This window comes from Bos mutus, chromosome 29 (genome assembly GCF_027580195.1).
Source record: "Bos mutus isolate GX-2022 chromosome 29, NWIPB_WYAK_1.1, whole genome shotgun sequence".
Lineage (NCBI taxonomy): Eukaryota > Metazoa > Chordata > Mammalia > Artiodactyla > Bovidae > Bos > Bos mutus.
This window is the reverse complement of record NC_091645.1, coordinates 11,658,931-11,677,471: the sequence shown is the minus strand read 5'-3', so window position 1 is coordinate 11,677,471 and position 18,541 is coordinate 11,658,931. Positions and strand designations below refer to the sequence as shown.

At 41.8% G+C, this 18,541-nt stretch overlaps 1 protein-coding gene across 8 annotated transcripts in view; it reads left to right on the top strand.

The window, feature by feature from the left end:
• The first annotated feature begins 346 nt into the window (after positions 1-346).
• Positions 347-18,541, top strand: part of ANKRD42 (ankyrin repeat domain 42) — a 58,288-nt gene continuing 40,093 nt past the window's right edge. For 3 of the 8 annotated variants that reach the window (XR_011463110.1, XR_011463111.1, XM_070365195.1), the window contains exons 1-3: positions 349-1,402; positions 5,730-5,896; positions 15,857-15,964. Coding sequence is in view for 6 of the 8 variants with exons in the window: in XM_070365195.1 (XP_070221296.1) it covers positions 1,345-1,402; positions 5,730-5,896; positions 15,857-15,964 (333 nt within the window). In the remaining 2 variants the exon portion in view is untranslated. Of the gene's footprint in view, positions 1,403-3,284; positions 3,485-5,729; positions 5,897-8,357; positions 8,489-15,856; positions 15,965-18,541 lie in introns of those variants that run through there. The other 5 variants (XM_070365196.1, XM_070365194.1, XM_070365198.1 and 2 more) reach the window with 5 other exon arrangements.

Sequence of the window (18,541 nt, the reverse complement as noted above, 5' to 3'; positions counted from 1 at the left end):
CCGAAAAAGTACACTAGGTTTCCAGAGGATGCAAGGCCCCGCCCGGTTCGCGGCACACACTCGGGTCACGGACGCCGACTGCAGTCCCGGATCCTCTCCACTCGCGTAGCCGAGCTCTGGCGGGCGCAACCGATACCAAGCCGTTACAGAGACGGGGCCGAGACAGGCTGGACGGGAGGCCGAGCGCCATTTCACCGAAACCCGTTCCATACCACCATGTCTAGAAGGGACGCCTCGAAAAAAATAAAGAGTACTTAAAAAAAAAAAAAAAAGAAGAAGAAGAAAGGGCAAGGAAGCCGGAAGTGACGCACAGCGGCGAGGAACCGGAAATTACCGCAGCACGCCGGAAGTTTACCCGTTTCCAGGGCGCCGGTTCCGCGTCCCGCGCCCCCCGCCCCCCAACTCTCTAACCAGGTAGCTGGTGTCGGGACGCTGGAAAGCGACTCAGTGGAGCGGGTGCTCGTCGACGGCGGCCGCCGCCACAGCGAATCTCGCGGAGTAGCAACCGAAGACGGCGGCCGCCGCACCAGCCAGCGCGTGTGGAGGATAAACGGCCGGCACGGCCGTCGCGGTGATCCGTCCAAGGAAAGAGTGAGCGAGGGCCAAGGCTCTCGTCTTAGCGAAGACAGAGAAAGAATCCGCGAGGAGAGCGACCGCCGCTGCCGGGTACCGACGGGAAAAGGAAGTGAAGACGTCGGCTTCTCCCGCGATAACTCGAGAAGGGTCAGCGAAGACCTGGGCCACGGCCGCAGCGTCTCTGAGGAGAGAGTCAGGGGAGACGGCGGCCACCGTCCCGGCAACTCTTGGGAGAGACTGAGGGGAGGCCTCAGCAGCGACGCGAGCTTCAGTGAAGTCGGAAGTCACCCAACTAGTGACTCCTCGGGATCCGTCAGAGACGACCGCGGCCTCCGCCTTCGCGGGACTTGGGAGGAAGTCCGGGAGGTCCGGGGCCCCCGAGCCAGCGACTCGGGCGAGAGGGGCAGTGACGACCGCCGCAGCCGCCTCAGTGGCTCTTGGGAGGGCGCGAGTGTGGATGGCGGCCGCAGCCTCAGCAGTTCCTGGGAAGGGGTGAGTGAAGATCGCGGCTACTTGGCCAGCGACTCCTCCGCGGTGAGCATCAGCGAAGACGCCAGCCGCCGCCGCTTCTGGGAGAGGGAAAGTGAGGACGAAGGTTCCCGCTGCCGGGCCTCCTGGGGGAGGACGACGGAGGACGGCGGCCCCGGGCCTAGCGACGACGAGGGAGACAGCCGCTGCTGCAGTGGCTCGTGGGTGACAGCGAGCGAAGACCGCCGCAGCAGCGGGGGCCTGGACTCGACGCCCCCCCGGAGTCCGAGTCGCCGCACCATGCCCGGGGTGTCCGATTCGGGACCGTCCACCTCCTCCACGGAGACTGCGACCCCGTGTGAGTCGGACCGCTTCGCTGGCCCTTGTCTCTGCCACACTCCACTTTTCTCACTCGAGCCCCTTCTTGGCATTTCCCTTTCTCACCTGTCACTCATTTCTTTCCCCTTAATCGACCTGTTTACAGTGGGTCCCAAAGCTCATCTGGTCATCTGGCCCCCATCCTTCCTCGTTTCAGCTTTCCTTACCTTTTTTTTTTTTTTGGCGCCCACTTGCGCCCATTCCTGAGACTTCGTTCCTAGGTGATAGCAACTCTTGTTAAAGTTTATGGACCCTTTTAAGTTCTTGGCATCTCTGCGGCATTTGACTCTGTGAAAATAGTATTTGTTTGTTGTTGTTTAGTCGCTGAGTCGTGTCCGACTCTTTGCGACGCCATGGACTGTAGCCTGCCAGGCTCCTCTGCCCATGGGATTTCCCAGCTAAGAACTCTGGAGTTGGTAGCCATTTCCTTCTCCAGGGGATCTTCCGGAAGCAGGTTATGGAACTCGCGTCTCCTGCATTGGTTCTTTATCTCTGAGCAACCATGGAAGCCCTGGAAATATTAGACTCACCTAATTTTCTTCCTTCCACTTTCCCGACTCTCCCTGTCTGTCTGTCTAGCTAGCTAACTATCCACGCATCCATCCATCCACCCTAAATTTTCTTCTATCCTTTCCATAAATGTTGCTTTTTTTTCCCTCCTCGGATAGTGCCATCACTGATGCTTTTTTGCTTGTTATGTTCTACGACTTCAACCCTACTGAATAATAATAATAACCCTATTATTCATTCAGTCATCCAGTAAATATTGAGTGTCTACTGTGTGCTTTTTCTTAAGGATACTGTGAGCAAAGAACACAAACACATTCCTTCCTCCTAGTGGGGAAGATAAATACTGAGCAAGTAATTACTAGCCTGATGAATATTATAAGAAAGAGTAGAGGGCCCCTGACTCCATTGTGGGATGAGGTTGGGGATCAGAGAAAGCTGCCTACTACTGAGACACAGGTAACCGTGAGAGCTCAGCTCCAGACCTCTCCTTGGAGCTGCAGACTTGCATATACAGTTCCCTTGTGGAACTCTTCCTTGGGCACCTCAAGATCAACACATTCAAAATATGATTTTGTATCATTATGTCCTCTCTGTCCTTTAGTGTTGGTTGTTTCAGTGGCCCTGTACCACTTGTGTAACTTAGTCACACACCTTGGAGTTGTCCCGTTATTCTTCCCTTATTTCACACACCAGATCCCTCCGAGTTCATTTCGTCCTGTTTGCCTAATATATGTTGAATCTGTTTCCGTTTCTGTTCCTACTGCTGTTCTCTTAGTTGAGGGTCTCAACGTCTCTGGTGGAGACTCCTGTAGATATCTTCCTACATGGTCTCCTTGAGTCTCTTCTCTTGCTGTTTTGCTCCCCAGTCCATTAATTCCCCTCACTGCAGCCAGCGTTACACATCTGATCATTCTTAGTCCTCTACTTAAAATCCTTTAATGACTCCCCGCTATCTGTTCAACTCTCACAAGTTCCAGTACATCCTGTCTCTTGTCTAATTCTAGCTTCTTTTCCTTTCAACCTTATGCTTCCACAGTAGGGTGGGTATTTTTATAGTTTCTTGAACTGTCCAGGATGCCTTTCCCTGCATGCATTTTCACCTGGAAAAATCCTGCTAATCCTTGAAGATTCATCTCAGATGTTACCTTTCCTAGAAACCCTTTTCTGCTCTCCTTCCCTCCTATCCTAGCTGAGTTAGAAGTCTTCTGCTTCCTAAGTTCTTAGGAATATTTCTGTCGTTGCTCTTACTACATTGTTTTGTAATTTGTATTTGTATATCTCTGTGAGTTCTTTGAGGATAGAGACCATGTTTTTTTTTTTTTTTTCAGGTTTCATCTTTTTAATCAACTGAGTGAAGGACATCCTAAACACTACATGAAACAACAGAATTTTTTTCTTCCAGTTTAAAAAAAATGACATACACAAGTATTTCTTAGAAAGTTCTATATAATCAAGGCAGAAATCTTGAATAAAAAACACCTATAAGTTATCATGCTTTTTAATTCTTACAGTTGGAAACTGCTTCCTAATCAGGATTCAACATTGTGTACAGGTTTTTAAAATGTTTCTAGATACATATTAGTAAAATAATCTGGCCAAACATTTCTTGTAATGTGGAGTGGGTGGATGAGTGGATGAATGAATAAACTGGAATGGCATGTGGTGAGAAAAAGGTTGTGAAATTAGATGGAGGCAAGTTATGGGAGGGCTTCGCAGGTGGTGCTAGTGGTAAAGAACCTACCTGCCAATGCAGGAGACATAATGAGATGCGGGTTGGATCCCTGAGACACAGGAAGATCCCCTGCAGGAGGGCATGAAAACCTGCTCCAGTATTCTTGCCTGGATAATCCCATGGACAGAGGAGCCTGGAGGGCTACAGCCATAGAGCCACAAAGTCAGACACGACTGAAGCGACTTAGCATGCAGCAAGTTATGGGAGGGCATAGACAGTCATACTGAGAGCCTCTAGATGAGCACTGGATAACCAGAAGCGGTTTGGAGTGTGGAGGCATGAAGTGATCAGGGTAGTGTCCTTGCATATGGTGGATTAGAGTGTTCCTGTATAAAATGGATGAAAATGGGTAGAATGTCATTTGTAGATCTTGCAGTACTTGTTTAAAGGAGAATAATGGAGATTTCAGGGTGATCCAGTGGTTAAGGCTCTGCACTCTCACTGCAGGGGGGCATGAATTGAGTCCCTGGTCGAGGAACTAAGGCCCCACTGCTCATCTGGAGAACCAAATACAAGCCCTTACGCCAAAGTTTAAAAGAAATCAATAAAGGAGAATAATGAAGGTTTGACCTAGGGGGATTAACATCATTAAACATTTACCAAGTAGTTTGGTTTTTTGTGGGATGCTTCCTTATTCCTTTGCCCGGATACATATATCTCAATCGTTCTTCAGAGACTTGCTCCACTGTTTCCTCCTCTTCCTCCTTTATTTTACCTGAACTCTTAGGATGTTACTGTCAGGCTTTTTATTGTGTCGAATTTATCCCAGTAGTTTTAAAAGCATCTATGGAAAGAAAATGTCTAAAATCCATGTCTGTTCATTGTATTATCATAATGCCTGGCACATGGTAGATGCTCAGAAAGGATTTTTGAGTAAAATGCATAGTATTTTGCTAATAGTTGGTGTAAGAAATTATTTCAGCTGTCAACTGATTTGAACTATTTACTTCTTCCCCAACTACTGTCTGTTCATGCTTAAGTACTTTCAGTGCTTCTGGTTCACAATGCACGTTAAGATATTTCACGGGACAGTAAGGCTGACGGTGCAGTCTTGATGTTTGGAACATGAAATTATAAAATATGAAACTTCATGTATGAAGTAAAAGTTGTGCCATCCCTTTCTTAGTGTAGGATATATGAGAAAGATATGAAAACCATTGATAAGATGTATCTGCCCATGTGAGATAAGGTTCTGGTTAAGTCTTTTCCACTGGAGTGTAGGCCTTTGTTACAGAGAATAGCTGGGCAGGTTTCCAAATGGTCACCTCTCTCCTCCCTCTACCGAAGACATGAAGCGATTTTTTTTTTTTGGTTTTTCACAGTGATAACCTGGTGGAGTTTTGAAGGTAAAATCTATGAAAATGAGGAGGCCTTGTAAGACTATTGCCCTGAGGAGTTTCTCACTCTTAGGCTAGTACATAACCCAGCCCCCAATAGTTTGTCAAAATTACCACTTGAGTGCTTCTGGAAGTTTGTGGTTCCAGTGGCTTCTGCTCCAGGTGAGCTGAACTTGACCACATTTCTCTTGACCTGTCTCTCCAAATTCAGGGTGGCTGTTTGCCCTGAGACCTGAATTCTGATGAGTCTAAGGAAAGTTGTTGATTTTCAGTTTGTTCAGCTTTTTTCCTGTATGAATGTACGTGATGACTTCTGTGCTCTTTACATATTAGAGCTGAAAATGAAGTCCGATTAAGATGTTATTCATGAGTATCTTTGTTAGTAAATTATTTGGAAAGCCAAAGTGACTTTGTACTTTCGGTTCAATTGTTGTTTTAGTCTTTTTTTATCTTAAATTTATTTTTTAATTGGAGGATAATTGCTTTACAATGTTGCGCTGGTTTCTGCTGTACAACAATGCGAATGAGTCATACTTCTATTTATGTATATACCGCTACCTCTTAAACCTCCCTCCCGGCTCCAGGTCGGCACAAAACGCCGAGCTGGGTTCCCTGTGTTATAGAGCAGCTTTCCACTAGTTACCTACTTTACACGTGATAGATTATATATGTCAATGCTTAGGCTTTTTTTAGTTTTGCAATATATTTTAAGCAATTTGGTTTTTCAGTAGGTGCCAGGAAGAAAGTGCATTTTGGTAGCATACATGATGCAGTACGTGCTGGAGACGTAAAGCAGCTTTCAGAAATCGTACAGCGTGGTGCCAGCATTAACGAAGTTGATGTTCTCCATAAATTTACCCCTTTACATTGGGCAGCACATTCTGGTAGTTTGGAGGTAAGAAACTATAAATTATTAAACTGGGTAAGTTTGGAGCTGTTGGCAGCTTTGTAAATTTAGCAAACAGGACTGAGGCCTTATGCTGGGCACCGCAAATGTTTTTCTTTTTTTAAATTTTATTGAAGCGTAGTTGATTTACAATGTTAATTTCTGCTGCTTAGCCGAGTGATTCAGTTATACATATATACACAAATATTTTTCTTTTCAATTCACTAACATTTGGGTGTTCTGGTTAGCTTTGTAATAAATTGTATCCTAAAACTTAGTGGCATAAAATAACTATTTATGCTTAGGAGTGAAGCAGGAATTTGGATATCAGAGACACCTTTGCTCTGCTCTATGATGTTGGGGCTCCAGCAAGAGGATTTAAAAGCTAGGGCTGGAATCTTTCAAAGGCCTGATCACACAGACATCTGGTAGTAGAGGCTGGCTGTGGGCCCTGGCCATCTTGATTCCTCTCCACGCAGGCCTCTCTGTGAGGTCGCCACATGTGGACTAGTTTGTGGTTCCTCTCAGTGTGGTGGCTGGATTCCAAAAGCAGCAGAGAGGGTGGCTTGCAGAGGATAACAGATTAGATCCTGATCTTTTTGCTGTAGTTGCTTCAGATTTTGGGCAGAGATGGAATCTCACAGATGCATTTTAAGCCCCTAAGCGCCCCTCCCAGGTGTCGTTTCTCTTCTTCCAACTCCAGAGGTAACTGTTGCTCTGAAGTTGGTGTTTATTATTACCATCTATGTTTCATGCTGTTATTACATATGATTAGATCATAGTTTTAAATGACATGTTTTATATGAATGTCATATTATTTGGATCATTCTGCAGCTTGCTTTTTTTTGTTCAACAATGTAGTTTTGACTTAATGAGGTGGTTACATATATGTACTCTGCTGCTGCTGCTAAGATGCTTCAGTCCTGTCCGACTCTGTGCGACCCCATAGACGCAGCCCACCAGGCTCCCCTGTTCCTGGGATTCTCCAGGCAAGAACACTAGAGTGAATTGCCATGTCCTTCTCCCTATATGTACTCTAGTTCATTTCTTTCAGCCATGTTGTAGTAGTCTATTCTTAGGTAAATATCAGAATGTATTCATTTTTTGGTTGATGGATATTTCGTTGGCTTTAGTTTTTCAATAGTATAAGCAGTGCTTAGTTAATATTTTAATGCATAAATTCCTTTTTTTATTGATATATCTTATCGAAGTATAGGTGATTTGCAATGTATTCATTTCTGCTGTACAGCAGTGATTCAGTTATGCTTGTATATATACATTCTTTTTCATTTCTTTTCCATTATGGTTTATCACCAGATATTGAATATAGTTCCCTATGCTATACAGTAGGACCTTGTTGTTTATCCATTCTAAATGTGATAGTTTGCATCTGTTAGTCCCTAACTCCCAATCCTTCCCTCCGCCCCGCCCCCTCTTGGCAATGGTAAGTCTGTTCTCTGTGTCTGTGAGTCTCTTTCTGTTTCATGTGCTGTGTGCTTAGTCACTTAGTCGTGTTCGACTCTTTGCAACCTCATGGACTTTAGTCCTCCAGGCTCTCTGTCCATGGAATTCTTCAGGCAAGAATACTGGAGTGGGGTGCCATGCCCTCCTCCAGGGAATCTCCCCAGCCCAGGGATGGAACCCAGGTCTCCCGCATTGCAGGTGAATTCTATTTCATAGATAAGTTTATTTGTACGCACAACTTTTTATTCTTGGGCTGTGTACAAAGCCAACTGGAATTTTCCTCATGATTCTCACTGTTGTGTGTGGGGAGCTTATTTTAGCTATTACATTTCCCTGTTGCCTGTAGGCTGCACTATGCATCTCTCTTTTTCCCCTGCCGCACAGTCTGCTTTCTATGAATATGGAGTCTCTGTGTGACTTCCTGTTTGTTTGGGCTTTTCTGCTTCTTGGAACCAAATCTGGTCCAAAGAATCTCTCTCCACCAGTTTGTGTGCCCCACTTGAACTGTGGGATTTCTCCTTTGCCCTTTTGGTGGCTCCCTCTCACCTGGGAGGAATGCGCCTGATGGTCTGTCTGTGCCTGCAGCCCTGAGTGGGGACTTCTCTCTGCTGTTTCCTCCCACATCCCTGATGGATCTACACTTTGGCAGCTTTCCCATCTATTTTATGGTTTCAGATGTCTCTTAGCTTCATCAACGATGGGATTTTCTTGCCTTTTTGTTAAAAATGATTTTGAAGAGAAGAGGAAATACTGATTTTAGTCTGCCAAATTAGTGGTTTTCTTTATGCCCTGCCAGTGGACTTTTCTCTTGTATGTTACCTCCAGGCCATTTTTAGACTTCCTTGTCTGATCTCTTCTGTATAATAATTCACAGAATTGTTTTCTCTCCAGAATCTGAATTGTGGTTTCTGCATACAGTGCTTATCAGCAGCTCATGCATACCTGACTGGCATCTCATTCAGTTGGTCTGAAACTAAACCATTATTCTTTTCACTCCCTTTCTTAGCTTTCCAGGCTAATGTTTCAAATGTCCTTTGAATCATTATTGAGTTGTCTCAGAAGCAAAACTCAGTATAAGCATTTGTCTGGATGAAGTGCCTCACGGTGCGTATGGATGTGGTGAAAACTGATGACGAGGTTTGTTGATTCTCTTCCATCTTTGACTCTTAGAATTGTCCTCTCCACCTTCATAGCCACTGCTTTAGAGCTACTTGATTTCCTTCTTGGATCGTCTACCTCTAGTTATAACTGACACACAAGATTACTGCTCTAAAACAGAAGCAGTAAACCTTCCTGAAAGAAAGTGAAAGTGTGAAAATGTTAGTCACTCAGTCGTGTCCGACTCTTTGTGACCCCGTGGACTGTAGCCCACCAGGCTCTTCTGTCCATGGAATTCTCCAGACAAGAATACTGAAGTGGGTTGCCATTTCCTTCTCCAGAAAACCTTCCTTAAGTCCCTGTAGTGACTCTCTGCTCTGTAGGATAAAGTTTGGGCTGTTTAATATGGTAGACGCCTCTTCAGCCTCCACCCCTGTCCCTCCACTCCTGTCAGACTTGTTTTATGCTCCAGTGCAGGCGACTGGCATTTCCCAAACCAGTCTACCGTTTGATATTATTGCAGACTGCCTATGAGCCATTTCACGTGTCTGGTCTCACCTCTTCCCAGTTGAAATCCAGCTCAAGTAGCACTTACTCAAGTAGCAGAGCCTTCTGTATTTCCCCTCTCAGTATCATCCAACTAGCAACTTTTCCCTCAATTTTATACACATTTGAAAAATTCTATTTATCACATGGAATTGTATTCTCTGTTAGATTTTGAGCTCTTTGAAGGTACCATTTTTTTCATTTGAGTTTTATCTTTTTTTCCCTCAATATCTAGTATAGTGTCTGGAATATTGGAGTCATGTTGTGGATTCACAATAAATGTTTGTCGTATTGCTAAGTTTGTTGAATTAAATTTATATTTTTAGTGTCTAGCACAGTGTATAGCAACTGTTCAAGAAATGTTTGTTGAATTTTAACAAAATTAAATCTAAATAAAAAAGTTTTGGTGCATTTCTTTGTTGCCATTTAAGGATCATCTCCTACTTCTCTACTTCGGTGTTGCACTAATACCTTTACATTCTGTTAACCTTTTTGAGATTTCTTAAGACTTGTAGGACTTATGTTGGTAGTATAAAATGACAACTAAATTAATAACTGGTGAAAACTGTGCTTTACTAGACTTCATTTTTTTTCTTTTATCAGATGAAATCAGCTTTTGAGCCCCTGTAGTTCAGTTCAGCCACTCAGTTGTGTCCGACTCTTTGTGACCCTGTGTACTGTAGCCCACCAGCCTTCCTTGTCCATCACCAGCTCTCGGAGCTTGGTCAAACTCATGTCCGTCGAGTTGCCATCCAACCATTTCATCCTCTGTCGTCCCCTTCTCCTCCTGCCTTCAGTCTTTCCCAGCATCAGGGTCTTTTCAAATGAGTCAGCTCTTCGCATCAGGTGGCCAAAAGTATTGGAGTTTCAGCTGCAGCATCAGTCCTTCCAATGAATATTCAGGACTGATTTTCTTTAGGATGGACTGGTTGGATCTCCTTACAGTCCAAGGGACTCTGAAGAGTCTTCTCCAACATCATGGTTCAAAAGCACCAATTCTTCAGCACTCACCTTTCTTTAAAAGGTCCAACTTTCACATCCGTACATGACTACTGGAAAAACCATGGCCTTGACTAGATGGACCTTTGTAGGCAAAGTAATGTCTTTGCTTTTTAATACGCTGTCTAGGTTGGTCATAGCTTTTCTTCCAAGGAGCAAGCGTCTTTTAATTTCATGGCTCCAGTCACTATCTGCAGTGACTTTGGAGCCCCCAAAAATAAAGTCTCTCACTGTTTCCGTAGATTTCCCATCTTTTAATTTCATGGCTGCAATCACCATCTGCAGTGATTTTGGAGCCCAAGAAAATAAAGCCTATCACTGTTTCCACTGTTTCCCCATCTATTTGCCATGACGTGATGGGACTGGATGCCATGATCTTAGTTTTTTGAATGTTGAGTTTTAAGCCAGCTTTTTCACTTTCCTCTTTCACTTTCATCAAGAGGCTCTTTATTTCTTTTCACTTTCTTCCGTAAAGTAAACTTTTAGTGCAGATATATTTTGTACTTTCAGAATTTTCTTTTTAAAAAATTCTCTTTTTTTCTATTTGATGAATCATTGTTGTCATCATACTTTAATTCATTAAATTCTTTAAAAAATAATTTCTTTTCATTCTCTGAAGCTATTTATTACAGCTTTGAAGACTAAGTTGAGCATCTGTATCCTCTCAGAGAAAGTTTCTATTTACTTCATTTTCCTGTGTATATATTACAACATTCTTGTTTTTTAATTAGGTCCCATTTGTTATTTTTGCTTTTATTTCTATTCCCTTGGGAGACTGACCTAAGCTAAAACGTTGGTACTATTGATGTCATAGAATGTTTTGCCTATGTTCTCTTCTGGCAGTTTTATGATGTCATATCTTATTTTTTTAAGTCTTTAAGCCGTTTTGATTTTATTTTTGTATATGGTGTGAGAGTGTGTTCTAACTTCATTGATTTAATGAGGCTGTCAAACTTTCAACATCACTTGTTGAAGAGATTGCCTTTTCTTCATTGCACGTTCTGGTGGATGTTTAAGATTGTATATCATAACACCTCTGGGTTCAGATTCTACTTCCTCTATCCCTCTTCCCTGGGGTGCTTGTTCTGTGTTTGTATGTTGGTTTGTTTGGACTAATTTTGTGGAATCTGTTTCCCTCACGGTTTGTGTGCACTGTTCTTTTTTTTTTTTAATTCTTTTATTTTAAAATATTTATTTAGTTTGGCTGTGTGGCTTGAGAGATCTTAATAAGTAGTTTTCCAACTGGAGATTGAATTTGTGCCCCCTGCAGTGAAAGAGCTGAGTCCTAACCAGTGGATCACCAGGGAATTTCCTTCTTATTTTTAAAGTCTGGCTTCATAGGGGTCACCCCTGGGACAGCATAGCTTAGTGGTCAGCCAGTGGTTAATCAGAGGCTGCGCTTAAATACCTTGAGCCACTAAGGCAACCACCTTGCTAATGATTCTGTGTATGGCTTGGGGAATGTCTTCAAAGTCCAAGCAGTTTACAAGTCAGCTTGCCTTTTTTTTTTTTCCATGTGTTTTCAGGCCTTAGCCAGGAATGTCCAGCCAGCTTGGGACCTCTTCAATCTTTCCTGGCTATGAATGACGTTGTACATGTACCCAACTTTTTAGACCAGAAAGATAAGTGGAATTTTAGCAAGGCTTTTGAATGTTGAGTTTTAAGCCAGCTTTTTCACTCTCCTCTTTTGCTATCATCAAGAGGCTTTCACTTTCATCAGCATTCAAAATCTTAGCAACTTAGGTTGTCTCATTTCTTGAATTTTTCTGTTGATTTTCTAGGAGGATTTTAGTTTTGTGTTTGCCCCAACCAGTATCATGACTGGTTCTGATGTTGGCTTTCCTAGATTGTTGTCACTGAGGAGTAGATTTGTTTTTAAAATGTGCCTGGGCAGGGACTTCTCAGTCTCTTCAGCAGGGCAGTGGAGCTGTCCACCTGGGTAGAACTTCTGTGTCATGAAGCTGGGGCTAAGGATGCTTGTAGTCCCAGGCTAATATGCCACAGGCTCCTCCTGTTCTTAGAATCAGCAGATATTTCTTGATACATGCTTCTCATTTTGTTATATGCCTTGCAGAATCTTTAAATTTTTTTTTTTTTTTTTTGGCCATGGCTACTTGGCATGCAGAATCTTAGTTCCCCTACCAGGGATCAAACCCATGTCTACTGCAGTGGAAGTGCAGAGTCCTAACCACTGGATGGCCAAATGGTTGTTTTTGACAGTTTTGTCGAGCTTTGTCATTTGCTTCTTGGGGAGGATTTACTACGCTCCTCACTTAGTCATTTCCGAAGTCCTGCTGATTGGTCAGTTGATTATTGACGGAGATGCAAATATAGTCCAATGGAAAGCAGTATTTTATTAAATGGTGTTGGCACAACTGGACAGCCGTATGTAAGAAAGTGAACCTTAATTCATACTTGGTACTGTGTGTGAAGATGTACTGAAAACAGATCATAAACACATGTGAAACTTAACCTTAATAAAACTTCTAGATGAAAACATAGGAACTTTTTGCAAATCATAAATATGACTAAGAACTTGTAGCCAGAATGTATGACTCTCACAATTCAGTAGTAAAATAAAAAACCCAATGAAAAATGGGCAAATGGTTTCAGTAGACACTTTCTCAAAGAGTATATATGACTGGTCATGAGCACATGAAAAAAGTGTTCAACATCATTAAATGCTAATTAAAACCACAATTAGATGCCACTACACACCTATTAGAATGGCAAAACAAAAAGAAAAACATAACCCAGAAAAATGATAATAGTAAATATGGACAAGGATATGGAGCAATGAGAAGTCTCATACACTGCTGGTAGAAGTGTAAACTGATACAGCCCCTTTGGAGAACAGTTTGGCAGCTTCTTGTAAAGTGAAACTTATCTGTGTCCTAGCAATCTCACTTGTACATATTTACTCAGGATAGAAACCTTGTACATGAATGTTTACAGTGGTTTTATTCCTCACTACCTATGCAGTGTTAGCATACACTCCATAAATATTTGTTGAGTAAAAACAAATGACTTACTGTGATTATTAGTGAGGTTGAGCACCACCCCCCTTATATTTTATCAGCCATTAATCTCTGTGATAGACAGATGATACCTAAGTTACTACCCTTTCCAAAAAATGATTTATCATAATGACTGATGTGACAGTGTATCTGAATGACACAAGAAAGAAACTTCTTGAAGGTAGACGACAAAGTTGAAAATATAAAGACAGTGACACCATATGTGGCACAGACCTCTAGTACTGTATTTGTTGAGACTTAAGTTAATTTTAAAAGATCTTAAGATTTATTTGGCTCCCTCCCCTTTTTAAATATGCTACTTATTTTCTTTTGTTATTCAGTCACTAACTCATGTTTGACTCTTTCTGATCTCATCGACTGCAGCAAGCCAGGCTTCCCTGTCCTTCACTATCTCCTAGAGTTTGCTCACATTCATGTCCATTGAATTGGTGATGCTGTCTAACCATCTCATCCTCTGTTGTCCCCTTCTCCTGCCTTCAATCTTTCCCAGCATCAGGGTGTTTTCAAATGAGATAGTTCTCCACATCACGTGGCCGAAGTATTGGAGTTTCAGCTTCAGCATCAGTCCTTCCAATGAATATTCAGGACTGATTTCCTTTAGGATGGACTGGTTAGATCTCCTTACAGTCCAAGGGACTCTGAGGAGTCTTCTCCAACTCCACAGTTTGAAAGCATCAGTTCTTTGGCACTCAGCTTTATAGTCCAACTCTCACATCCATACATGACTAATGGAAAAACCATAGCTTTGACTAGACGGGCCTTTGTTGGTAAAGTAATGTCTCTGCTTTTTAATAAGCTGCCTAGGTTGGTCATAACTTTTCTTCCGAGGAACAAGCGTCTTTTAATTTTGTGGCTGCAGTCCTCATTCACAGTGATTTTGGAGCCCAAGAAAATAAAGTCAGCCACTGTTTCCCCATCTGTTTGCCATGAAGTGATGGAACCAGATGCCATGATCTTCGTTTTCTGAATGTTGAGCCTTAAGCCAGCTCTTTCACTCTGCTCTTTCACTTTCATCAAGAGGCTCTTTAGTTCTTCTTCTGCCATAAGGTGTCATTTGCATATCTGAGGTTATTGATATTTCTCCCAGCAATCTTGATTCCAGCTTGTGCTTCCTCCAGCCCAGCATTTCTCAAGATGTACTCTGCATATAAGTTAAAGAAGCAGGGTGACAATATACAGCCTTGATGTAGTCCTTTCCCAATTTGGAACCAGTTTATTGTTCCATGTCCATTTCTAACTGTTGCTTCCTGACCTGCATACAGATTTCTCAGAAGGCAGGTCAGGTGGTCTGGTATTTGCATCTCTTTCAGAATTTTCCAGTTTGTTGTGATCCACACAGTCAAAGGCTTTGGCATAGTTAATAAAGTAGAAGTAGATGTTCTTCTGGAACTTTCTTGCTTTTTTGATGATCCAATGGATGTTGGCAATTTGATCTCTGGTTCTTCTCCCTTTTCTAAATCTAGCTTGTACATCTGGAGTTGTCAGTTCCCTACTGCTGAAGCCTATCATGAAGGATTTTAAGCTACTAGCACATGAAAGGAGCTCAATTTTTGTACAGTAGTTTGAACATTCTTTGGCATTGTCCTTCTTTGGGATTGGAATGACAACTAACCTTTTCCAATCCTATGGCCACTGCTGAGTTTTCCAAATGTGCTGATATATTGAGTGCAGCACTTCAACAGCATCATCTTTTAGAATTTGAAATAGCTCAGCTGAAATTCCGTCACCTCCACTAGCTTTGTTTGTAATATTGCTTCCTAAGACCCACTTGACTTCGCATTCTAGGATATCTGGGTCTAGGTGAGTGACTACACTATTGTGGTTTTCTGGGTTTAAGGCCTTTTTTGTAGTTCTGTGTATTCTTGCCACCTCTTCTTAATATTTTCTACTTCTGTTAGGTCCTTATCATTTCTGTCCTTTATCGTGCCTATCCTTGCATGAAGTGTTTTGTTGATGGCTCCAATTTTCTTGAAGAGATCTCTAATCTTCTCCATTTTATTGTTTTCCTCTCTTTCTTTGCATTGTTCATTTAAGAAGGCCTTCTTATCTCCCCTTACTATTCTCTGAAACTCTGCATTCAGTTGGGTATATCTTTCCTTTTCTCCCTTGCCTGTCACTTACTCTTCTTTTTTCAGCTCTTTGTAAACCCTTTGTAGACAGTCACTTTGCCTTCTTGCATTTCTCTTTCTTTTGGATGGTTTTTTGTCATTGCCTTCTCAGAATAACAGTGTTTGCTCTGATATAGAATTTTCTGGACTCATTTCAAAACCTATGGCAGAGGTTGTAAATTGGTGGCTGTTGAATGAATTTAACCACAGATATGTTTTGTTTGGCTTGTAAAGTATTGGTCAAACATAAGATTTGGACCAGCGTTTCATTCAGCGCAAAAACCGACTGGGATAGTGTAGCATTTCACCTTATGGACAAGGAAGGTGGTCTCCAGTTTTCCTCATCTTCTACCACTCCGTATTGTTTACCCAACAGTAAGGCCAGATGTGGGCTACCATATCACTGTGATTGTGCTTTTGTTTTTCTTATACCTGCGCCCTCATTCATTTGTGATGCTTCTCAGGCTGTAGTATTTTATGATGATAGACTAAGATATAAAAATGTTACATCCTGCTAACATGGTTAACATGTTAGCATGTTTACATGTTAACGTGTTTTATATCTAACATGGTTAACATGTTAGATATAAAAATGTTACATCCTGCTAACATGGTTAACATGGTTGTTAACCATGTAGTATTTTATGATGATAGACTAAGATATAAAAATGTTACATCCTGCTAACATGGTTAACATGGTTGTTTTCTTAATGTAGTGTCTTCATTGGCTCCTCTGGCATGGAGCTGATATCTCCCAAGTAACTGCAAGAGGCTGGACGGCAGCTCACATATCTGCTATCAGGGGACAGGATGCTTGTATGCAGGTAATAATAACTTGGTTACGTTTTCTGTTTTTCTTATAATTTTATTTATTTATTTATGGCTGTCCTGGGTCTTCATTGCTGTATGTGCTTTTCTCTCGTAGCGAGTGGGGACTACTCTCTGGTTGCGGCATGCAGACTTCTCATTGATGTGGCCTCTCTTGTTGGGGAGCACAGGCTCTAGGGTGCCCAGGCTTCTATAGTTGGGGCTCCCGGGCTCTAGAGCACAGGCTTAGCAGTTGTGGCTCATGGGCTTAGTTGCTCCACGACACATGGGATCTTCCTGGATCAGGGATTGAACCCATGTCTCCTGCATTGGCAGGCAGAGTCTTTACCACTGAGCCACCAGGGAAACCTTTGGTTACTTTTTTAAAAAGTCAATACATTTAATTGCTTTAGAAATTCCTTCCCTAGTGGCTCAGTGGTAAAGAATCCACCGGCTAATGCAGGATATGCAGGTTCAGTCCCTGGGTTAAGACAGTCCTCTGGAGAAGGAAATCGCAGCCCACACCAGTGTTCTTACCTGGGAGATTCCATGAACAGAGGAGCCTGGCGGACTATAGTTCATGGGGTCTCAAAGAGTCTGACAGGACTGAGCTATTAAACAACAACAAAACAAATCACTCAAACAGATTGTTTAAGATCTGAAATTATTTTCTCTCTAAAGTAGTTGGCTGTCTGTTTGGGTTGTTTTAAGGGCTGTTACAGTCATGTCCAGATTACCATGCCTAAAATTCCTCATTTAATGTATTTCCTTAGCTAGAGTTACACATTAATATGTGTCAGGATCTAGTTTATTGGAGTAAATAGGTTGAAAAAAATGTAGTGAAAGGATTGAAATTTGGAGGAATACGAAATCGTATAAGCAAACAGTCCCTAACTGTAAGAAGCCTGAGATTCTATTTGCAATGACAGGACCTTTACTCAGTGAGTTACAAAACAGTACACATCATAGTCTTTGAGTAAGATTCTCATGAAAGTATAGATGAGAAGAACTGTAGAACTTGAGATAGAGGAGTCATAAATGGAGGGAATGAAACTTCCAAATGAAACTTCAGCTAATCCTAAAAGAATGAGTTGATTTTAAGAAGATAATTTGTGAGGAAGCATTATATGTAGGGAATGTGAAAAGAAAAATAGTGATTAAATTTATTAAACACTTTTTGTCAATCACAGTCTCCCATGCATCACTTAATTTAATACAATGGTGTTTTGAGTTTCCTTTCATGTAAATTAGGAAACAGATTCAGAGTTAAGTATGTTGCCTATGTTAGTGAAAAAGCCGAAGTTTGAATTCAGACTTTGTCCTATTAACATCTATGCTATAATTCTGTGTGAAATCTTTGAATTGGAAAAGTGTGGTGTGTTCAAGGAATATACTATTGTATGAGTTTGACTGAGTGTAGATGGTTTGTTATGTGAACTGTTCTGAACTAAGTTTAGATAAGCCAGATTTGTAAAATGTCTTAGTAATAGAATAAAGATTCATTTGTATAGGAAAGAGACTTTTATATGTGTGTATATATGTGTGCATATATATATATATGCACATATTACACACATGCACATGTATGTTAACAGGGAAATGTGGTAATGAAAACAGTATTTTAGGAAGTTATTTTAGCAAGATGCATCCAGGATTATCTAGAATGAATAGTTTGGAAGCAAGAAAATCAGGAGACTTTTGGTATAATCACTAACCGTAGAGGATAAGATTAGTTGGTTGCAATGAGAAACAAATAAATTTATTTAAAACATCTTACAAAGTAAGCACTGACAAAGTATAGTGAGACTGTAAGGTTTTGAGTCAGAATGACGGATAATTATGGCACTATAGATAGGGACATCTGAGAGGAAGAGGAGATTTGGGAGGAAGGATGTTGAGTTCAGTTTGGCCCATGTTGAGTTTAAGGTGCCAGTCAGTCATTCAGGTACAGATGGTCTAGGCGGTTGAAAAGGGCACTGGGGAGCAAGATTTCAGGAGAAATAAAGCTTAGAGAAGAGTGTCTGGAGAATTGAGTTTTGAAGCATGTTTCTAGTGGGGATGGAAGCAAGTAGTGAAATGAGTAAAGAATTCAGAGGAGAAAGAGAGATAGAGAGCCAGGATGCATCGACTGCAAATGAAGGAAGAAGCTGAAGAAGTCAGGTAGTGTATCAGTTACAGAATAAAACTAAAAGGAACAACACTTAAGGAAATGCCATTGAATTGGAGAACTCTATAGTGGGAGGTTGGCTATATTTCTGGAATGATAGAGATAGCATCCGGTTTGTAGGTGGACTTTACATTCAGGCACTGAGGTGTTAATTTGAAAAGTAGGCAATGGAAGGAAGGTACAAATACAGTAGTAACTTAAGGGGGTATCAGGGTCAAATGAAGTTTTACTTGATGCTTGCCTTCCCCTAAGCACTCGTTTGAGCCATTCTCTCTGTCTTGATTGTCCTTTTCTTCCTCAAAGTGATCTCTTCATTCTTGGAGCTTTTGTGATGCTTTTGGGTACTGTGCTGTGCATTTACTTACTAAGGACTACTTTGTATAGTTGATTATCTTTGTCTCTACATATATCCTAATTCCCTAAGTTA